At 44.9% G+C, this 9,281-nt stretch overlaps 1 protein-coding gene across 1 annotated transcript; it reads left to right on the forward strand.

Annotated features, from left to right (window-relative positions):
• The first annotated feature begins 465 nt into the window (after positions 1–465).
• LOC121625015 (D(5)-like dopamine receptor) lies at positions 466–1,866 on the forward strand. The gene has a single exon (XM_041963021.1). It carries the CDS (start codon positions 466–468, stop codon positions 1,864–1,866), a length of 1,401 nt encoding a protein of 466 aa, XP_041818955.1.
• The last annotated feature ends 7,415 nt before the right edge of the window (positions 1,867–9,281 follow it).

Below are 9,281 nucleotides of genomic sequence, written 5' to 3' on the forward strand. Positions count from 1 at the left end.
ATTTATTTTTATATTTGTTGAGTTTTTATATGTATTACTCTTGTTTTATGTTTTATTTGTGTGTAGCAGCAGGTTACTTTCTGACATAAATATGTAGTTTAAAGTTGCGTTTCCATACTTGTGGTCGGAGAATTTGAATGGTAAAAATCTGAGGATCCGATGGGAAACAATGAATAAGCAGATCAGGCGACTGTGAAGTGGTTTTGATAATCTGTGGAGGCTGGAGAGGCGCTGAGGGTCGCATCTGCAGCCTCACTCTGAGCGCACAGCAGCCGGGATACTGGACGATCTGAGCGCGTCTCCCGCAGGCTGGGCTCGTTTTCTGGGAGGAAAGGAGGATTTTCTTTCTTCAAGGCTGCGTGTTAGAAACACAAGCGGAGTTCAGCTGACAGAAGAGGACAGGGGACAGATTCATGAGGTGAAGCTGAGACGGGCATGGCACCGACGGCGTGAGCCTGGATATCCATGGAGAGTTTTTATAACGAGAGCCAAAACCAAGACCAGGATCACCGAGTCCACCTGGATCAGCACCAGGTGGTCACAGCGGGGGCGGACAGCCCCGGGCAAGGTGGAGGTCTCAGTCTAAGGGCGCTAACTGGCTGCGTCCTGTGCGTTCTGATCGTTTCCACCCTGCTGGGTAACACTCTGGTGTGCGCCGCGGTCATCAAATTCCGCCACCTGCGCTCCAAAGTGACCAACTCCTTCGTAATCTCTCTGGCGGTGTCCGACCTGTTCGTGGCCGTGCTGGTGATGCCCTGGAGGGCGGTGTCCGAAGTCGCCGGCATCTGGCTCTTCGGCCGCTTCTGTGACACCTGGGTCGCTTTCGACATCATGTGCTCCACCGCGTCCATCCTCAACCTGTGCATCATCAGCATGGACCGGTACTGGGCCATCTCCAGCCCGTTCAAGTACGAGCGCAAAATGACACGCAGGTTCGCCTTCCTGATGATCGGCGTCGCCTGGACTCTCTCCATCCTCATCTCTTTCATTCCCGTGCAGCTCAACTGGCACCGCGCGGACGCCGACAACACGACGGCGGACAACCCGGACGACTGCAACGCCAGCCTGAACCGGACCTATGCTATCTCCTCGTCCCTCATAAGCTTCTACATTCCCGTGGTGATCATGGTGGGAACGTACACGCGCATTTTCCGCATCGCGCAAACCCAAATCAGGCGGATCTCGTCTTTGGAGAGGGCGGCAGGGCCCCGTGCGCAAAAACAACGCCACCGTGCGTCAACGCACGACGAAAGCTCGCTGAAAACGTCTTTTAAGAGAGAAACGAAAGTTTTAAAGACTCTGTCCATCATCATGGGAGTGTTCGTGTTCTGCTGGCTGCCGTTTTTCGTCCTGAACTGTGTGGTGCCTTTCTGCGACTTGGACAAACTCAGAGAGCCGCCGTGCGTCAGCGACACCACCTTCAGCATCTTCGTGTGGTTCGGCTGGGCGAACTCATCCCTGAACCCGGTCATTTACGCTTTCAACGCCGACTTCAGGAAGGCTTTCTCCACCATCCTGGGCTGTAATAAATACTGCTCCACCTCCACGGTTGAGGCCGTGGACTTCAGCAACGAGCTGGTGTCCTATCACCACGACACCACCATGCAGAAGGAGGCCTGCGCCATGCCGGGCCCCGGGGCGCAGAGACTCATGGCACCGCCGGCGCCGCACACAGGAGGAAATCTGGAGCAGAACTTTGACAAAGTTTCAGTCATTTCTGATGATTCCCGTAATCACAGCAACTTACTGCTGCCCGCCATCCTGCAGTATGAATGCGAGGCGGAGATTTCTTTGGACATGATGCCCTTCAACTCCTCCGGACCCACCGACTGTTATCTTATTCCGGGTCAAATCCACGACCTGTGAGCACCCTGCAGCTCTGAAACAATAGATGCGCTAAATGGCTTGCATGCAGTTAAAGTGCTGCAGTTGGACGTCAGTATTTGCTAACAATCTGTAGTTAACATGATGCACATTTTAACTTTATGTTGGAAATTTTTACATCAGCTCAACAAAGTGAGGTTCAGGTTTGAAATTCAGGGTTTAAACTGCATCAAATATTTTATTCCTGTTTAAAACTTCAATATGTGTCCAACATGCAGCAGTTTTTTTTTCTCCTCACTGACTGTTAATGATATGAGGGTCATGTACTGGATTTTGGTTCAGAAGTTATTAAAGCATTTCATGCTGTAAACCACGACTGTTGTAATGACTTTATACAGATTTACCACAAATCAGTCAACAAACAAAGTTTGTTGCTGCTGAAAATAGTCCTTAATGCATGCAGCATTCCTCCTGTTTGTTGAATGAAAACTAGTGTGAGCAGCTGTTTGAACCGTTTTGAAACATGAAACTGTATTTGTGAGGTGTAGATTTTGTCGTCAGTGGGAACCAATGGGCTTTGAGCTGCGAGCAGCGGACAGGAAGTCGGACGGGATTAAGAGACGAACTCACATGTTGTTAGCTTTGTTTTTGATGTGATTTTTCATGTTGACAGTAGGTGATAAACAATAACAGATTTCTTTTGTAATTCTGTTTGGTAACATTTCAATGGTGTAAATCGACTTTCAATGGAATAGTTTTATGACAACATGATCATATTCCATAATTGATTTACAAAATGTTTTTGTCAAGCCAAGATCATACACAACGGTGCATTAATTACTTATTTTTTATTTAGCAAATATTTGTCACAAGGTGACTGATATTAATGTTAGAAGAACATACTTCCTCATATCATTGTACAAATTTCAGCCTTTTTACTCTGCCCTCATTGTAAACTGCTCCTGGCTTTGCTTATGATCTCAAATGAATTGTGTTTAATAACACAAGGACTCAACGGGCTAATTGCCAACAGCAGTAGAATTCATTTGTTTGAAGAAGACGCTGTGGTCGAGTGACATTTTGAACCAGAGTTGTTTGATGTGAGTGTGTAGGTTCACTCACTGAACTGCCTTTGATATGTTAAAGAAGGCCGATAGGGTGAGCAGGGATAATTGATATCAATTACATCATTAGCTTCAGTGTTTAATTGCCCCTTCAGGTAATTGCGGGCTGTTTCTGTTGGAGGGCTCGTCCTCCCGTTGAGACTCTGAGCCAAATGAAATATGAAGCTGAGCAGGAGATCAGACGTTCAGCTGTGCTTTTAAGCTGAACTTTGTTGTAAAGGTCTGACGGTGAGTGTAGTGTGTTGAAACTGAAGGTTGTTGAATTATTTTAGAGTGCCTGTCTGGGGCCTCTTCACAGATGTTTTATCTGCTGGTTCTTAGCTAGCGGCTGCCAAACTGGCATGCTGGTTGTAGCTTCAGCTGTTGCTAGGTAACCGCTGGGGACAGGCAGCAATGTTGGAGGTCCACAACTCAAACAGTGTCAGATGGTTATTTTTCCATTTTTGACCTGACACTGGTGTGTTTCAAAACTCATCCAGCATTTTCAGCCATGACAGCTCCATTGAAATGTCAGTTAGCCAGCCAGTCCCCCACTTTGGTTCAGACTGAAACATGTCAATAACTATTGATGGATTGTTCAGAAGGTTTGTGCAGATATTTATGGTCCCCAGAGGATGAATCTCACCGACTGCTTTTAGTGCCACCATGAAATTGACATCTGTGGTTCAGAGTGAAAAACTTTATTTTTCTGCAAAGTGGTCATCGTGGATATTGGTACCACTGCTGGCATTGTTAACCATAGTCGCAGTGTTGGTTGGTCCAGACTGAAATATGTCAACAGCTGCTGGATGGATTGCCGTGAAATGTTCTATGGACACTCATGGTCCCTGGATGATGAATCCGATTGACTTTGTGTGATCCTCTGACTTACTTCCTCCAGCACCACCAGCAGGTTTTACATTTTAGTTTTTTGTGAAATATCTCAACAACTGTCAGATTAATTCTGACGAATATTCCATATTATATACAGTATATTTTTTCACATGACATGGGTAAAGACATGACTTCCGTGCATTCAGCCACCTTCCTGAAAAGGTCGGTGTTGTGAAATTTATGCACATCCAAAAACCTGATGATATCCAAGTCTTTCAGGATGTTTAAAAGTAGGTGTGATTGTCCTGAAATGTCTGGTCAAAAATCTTTCAGGCCAAGGACAAACTGTCCTCACACAGTTGTTTCCATCAGTTTGACATTGCATCAACTTATATTTCCTGGAGACTTACCAAATTCCTCACCTTAAAATTTCATGATTTACATCATGGGGACTTGTGTTTTGTCCCTATATTGACGGTGAGTCCTCATGTGACAAAACAGATTTGTATCTGTACAACATGAATGTGTCCACAAACATGCTTCATGACCATGGTCCTGGGTGGATCAGGTGTAGTGCTGTGATTTTGACTCCCTCCAGAGAGGTTAGAGTTGATTAACATTCAGCTTCCTGTCAGGAAAGTCACAAAATAAATGTCTTTGCAGGAGAAATTAAGTTCTGACATTCAGCGCTGCTGTGTGATCAACAGCTTGTGGAACATAGCAGTTCAGGCTGTCTAATCCTCTTCCAGTTTAGATGAACGGCTCAAAACAGCCAATATTAAATTCTTTCCCATTACTCATTTGTGGGCTCAAATTCTGCAATTTAATGACCTCCCAGTGTTTTTTTTTTTAAACAGTTTAGGGTTCAGTGGAAAAAGAATTGATACCTCAGATGTTTCACTGAGGTGCTTCGTCAGAACTCAACTGGCACCGTCACTGCATATAATTGAGTCAGTGATCAGAGCAATTAAAGTCCATGCAGATCATTTGGTGTGAGCTGAAGTGGGGGGGGGTAGATATTTCAATTGAGGTAGAGAGCACAATTTAAGGTGATGTCAACCAAAAAAAAAGTTGCTGTTTCAGAAACCAGTGTTGAGAATCAGTAATCTGCCCTTGTAGAACTTGAAAGTTCAAGCCATTGCATACAAATGACTGTCTTATGTAAAGCCAAAGCCATCATGTTTAAAGCATTCAGTAAGTGGTCACTGACAGCAAGGCTGGTCCACAATCTTGAAGTAATGGGAACACCCCATTTGACATTGAGTGCAGTGACAGTTTAGCAATGACAAACACAAGTTGACTGTTCATTTGTTTTATTAACACTTCTCAAAACACTCCACATGTTCAGGCTGAAGCCCAGTCACCGAGTTTACCCTGCAAAACACAAGGACAGTTAGTCATGATGAAACCACATTACAGAACAGCTTTAACATCAGTTCAGTTCTTACCCTTGGTTAGCCCTTCTGTCCTCCTGACCACAGTCACTGGTGCAGACCCGCTTGGTGCTCTCGCAGCCTGGTAGGGAGAGCCTGGTGGGTAAGAGGTCTCCGGGGAGTATTGAGTGTTGGAAAGAGACTCCCTTGCTCGCAGGTAGCCATTCCTGGACTGGATGATGTAGGATGAAGGTGGCAGAGGAGACGTCTCACTCATGCTCTGTGGCATTGCCTCAACCAAGCCTGGAGTGCCGGCATAGGCAACAGGGCCATCACCAAACCTGGAGCTTAAATCGCCCCAATAGGGAACGGGGCCATCACCAAACCTCAAGCTTGGAGTGCCAGCATAGGGACCGTCAAACCTCGAGCTCGGAGCGCCGACATAGGGGCCGTCAAACCTCGAGCTCAGAGGGCTGGCGTAAGGAAGAGGTACCTCAACCAAGTCAGGGGTTGGAGCTGTGTTCCAAGCAGCTGTAGCAGGGTATGCAAAGCCAGAAGGAAGAGATGGAGAAGCCATGTGGACTGATCCCGTATTGGAGTGTGCACTGGTGCCAGCAACACTCGAGGGCTGCACAGAGAAGCTGGGCATCTCCCGCACAGGGCTGGCAGGTGGTTGAGAGCCAACAGGAGGGCTGACGTACCCTGCGCTCTGAGAAGGGACCTCAGCAGCCTTGGAAGGCGTAGAGCTGGAATCATAAGCCACAAGGAAATTGTTGGGCTCATAACTTACTGATGAGCCTGCAGCCATACTGGGAGCTCCCAGGCTGGATGGTTGGTTTCCAGCCAGAGAGCTGGCATCATGGGGGGCTGCATCAGGCTGCAGGAATACCAGAGGACGTGAGCCTTCAGACTGAAAGCTTGTTCCAGGAGCAGATCCACCACTGGACCCCAATGTAGCTGTGTAGGGATATCTGTAGTCTAGACAGGATTCAGAGTCAAGTGTAAGGTTTAGCAATAAATAGCAGTAATTCATGGTTTAAAACAGTTTTTATAGCTTACTGTGGTCACACACAAAGCAGTTCTGTGGAATCAGAGGAACCTAGGGTCCTGTTTGTGCATTCTTATGAACAAATCATGGTGTTGATATTAAGTGGTCCTGTTCTCATGGTGAATGATGGAAAAGTAAATAAAGACATACTGCTGACTGACAGTGACTGCATAGTTAAGAATCTGTTGCTACATAGTGAGAAGGGAAACTCACCTTTTGCTGCAGGATAACAAACAGCACTGCTGAACAGCAGACAGAGCCAAGAAACCCTGGAAGAGTTACAGCAAAAACAAAAACATTACTTTCCTCTGAAGGTTGAAGCAAGTCAGAATTTCTGGAGTTGTTGTTCTATATTGCCACTGAATCTGAAAAGAAACCCATCCAACTCACCTTAAAGAGAAGCCAAGCGCCATGTTTGGTGGCAAAAAGCAGCAGTTTCAACTACAACAGCTTATCTTCAGCAGCCTGGTGGAGGTTTGCAGACAGAAGCTTTGTGCCGTGAGCTACATGTGGCTCCTCTGCTCTTATATAGGTGCTCCACATGCTTTCTGCTCTAATTAAACTCATTGATGACACCTGGAGCCCAATCAGTCCCTACAGAGCCAGGGGGAGAGTTCCCATGTGGTGGAAGAGAGGACTTGGATCGTTTTAGTTCATTTTATGAGATTTCTGTTTATAAAACCATTATCTAAAAGCATGTTGGAACTACAGCTATCAGATAGATGTAGTAGTGTAAAATGTACAATACTTGGTAACACTGACACTAAAAATAAACCAAACAATTCACAACTTGTTTCTGCTGCCCCCAAGTGGACAAAAACATCAATTATTTGTCAGGAGTGACAAAACTTTTTGACAAAAAGTGACAAAAATTTTAGCTGTTTTTGAACCATCTTAAATGCCACCGGATGATACTTGAAATTGACTTTCAAATGGTAGATATCACCACACCTGTGGCATCTCTTGTGCTTCAGTCATGTGAGGTAGGTCTGAGCAGCCACCGGAGTGTCTCCTGTGGTAACAATCGCTTGTGCAGCTGTTGTGTTAAAGCACACTCACAGAGGTGCACACCCGGTGAAAATCCACATTAGCACACAGTTGAAACTTCAGCAGGGACTCCTGCTGACAGTCACGCCGCCTCTCGCTGTTTGAAGCTTTTGTTCCACTTGTCGAAGCGCGGCTGCAGTCGCATGGCAGCGGGGTCAGAGGTCATGGAGCAAATCAGACCACAAACACAACAGGCCTGAAGAGCGCTCTCTAGCACACACTCCACTTTCATCTCTGGGAGAAGAAGGCCGGGATTGTGTTGGAGCCTCTTTTCATTCGCTCTCTGAAGTCACTTCAGCAGAGTCCGACTGCGTTCACACAACACGGGCTTTTAAGTGACGCTTCAGTCGATCAACAGAGGCAGAAAGAGACACTGAAGACAAACAGTATTTATCCTCTTGGGGTTGTTCCAGTTGCATAAATTTCACCACACTGATGATGGAAGAACAAAGGCATAAACCATTGTACACAAAGTGACTTTAAATCCAGTCTTATAAGTTTGATTAACTTATATCAAAAGATATATAATATTTAAAAGACTGGCTTCAGGCTATCAACATATATTTCTATGCATTTTGAAGCATCACATTAGAAAAAGTTAAAATTCCTCTTCATTGCTCCACACAGATCTGATGTAACCTTCCTCACATTAATACATGAAACATACACAAACGTCATAGTTCCATCGTGCTTTCTGCGTTTTTGTGGACACATAACAGCAGTCGACAGAAACAAGAATTAATGTGCATTTACTTCTGCAGATTTTCTTAAAAATACATTTGGATGGAAACTGAGCGATGGTGAAATCTTCCTCATCAGTCCCAGGTGGCGGTTTCAGATTTCACAGTGAGACATGTCCACCAATCCAACCAATCAGAATACGACATGAAATGACAGCACCATCGAGCGAGCATAATACTGCTGAAAACATATTTCCCTTAAATTCACTATTTCATATTGTGAGTGATGGTAATCCTGAACAGTGTGATTCTCTCCTGCTTGACTTTTAATCTGCGGACACTTCTGTAAAACCCACCTGTTTAAACTTGCACTAGAGTAGTTTTATTTATTTCAATCTCAATTGTATTTACTACTCTCACACTGCATTTTATGTTTTGCATTTGTTTTTTTCATGGTGTCTATTTTATGCCACATTATACTTCTACCCATCATGTTTCATAATAAGATATTGTTCTTTTACTCCATTGGATTCATCTGATAGCTGTAGTTCCAACATGCTTTTAGATAATGGTTTTATAAACAGAAATCTCATAAAATGAACTAAAACGATCCAAGTCCTCTCTTCCACCACATGGGAACTCTCCCCCTGGCTCTGTAGGGACTGATTGGGCTCCAGGTGTCATCAATGAGTTTAATTAGAGCAGAAAGCATGTGGAGCACCTATATAAGAGCAGAGGAGCCACATGTAGCTCACGGCACAAAGCTTCTGTCTGCAAACCTCCACCAGGCTGCTGAAGATAAGCTGTTGTAGTTGAAACTGCTGCTTTTTGCCACCAAACATGGCGCTTGGCTTCTCTTTAAGGTGAGTTGGATGGGTTTCTTTTCAGATTCAGTGGCAATATAGAACAATTCCAGAAATTCTGACTCGCTTCAACCTTCAGAGGAAAGTAATGTTTTTGTTTTTGCTGTAACTCTTCCAGGGTTTCTTGGCTCTGTCTGCTGTTCAGCAGTGCTGTTTGTTATCCTGCAGCAAAAGGTGAGTTTCCCTTCTCACTATGTAGCAACAGATTCTTAACTATGCAGTCACTGTCAGTCAGCAGTATGTCTTTATTTACTTTTCCATCATTCACCATGAGAACAGGACCACTTAATATCAACACCATGATTTGTTCATAAGAATGCACAAACAGGACCCTAGGTTCCTCTGATTCCATAGAGAACTGCTTTGTGTATGTGTGACCACAGTAAGCTATAAACTGTTAAACCATGAATTACTATTGTTAAATCTTACACTTAACTCTGAATCCTGTCTAGACTACAGAGATCCCTACACAGCTACATTGGGGTCCAGTGGTGGATCTGCTCCTGGAA

Source organism: Chelmon rostratus, chromosome 21 (genome assembly GCF_017976325.1).
Source record: "Chelmon rostratus isolate fCheRos1 chromosome 21, fCheRos1.pri, whole genome shotgun sequence".
Classification (NCBI taxonomy): domain Eukaryota; kingdom Metazoa; phylum Chordata; class Actinopteri; order Chaetodontiformes; family Chaetodontidae; genus Chelmon; species Chelmon rostratus.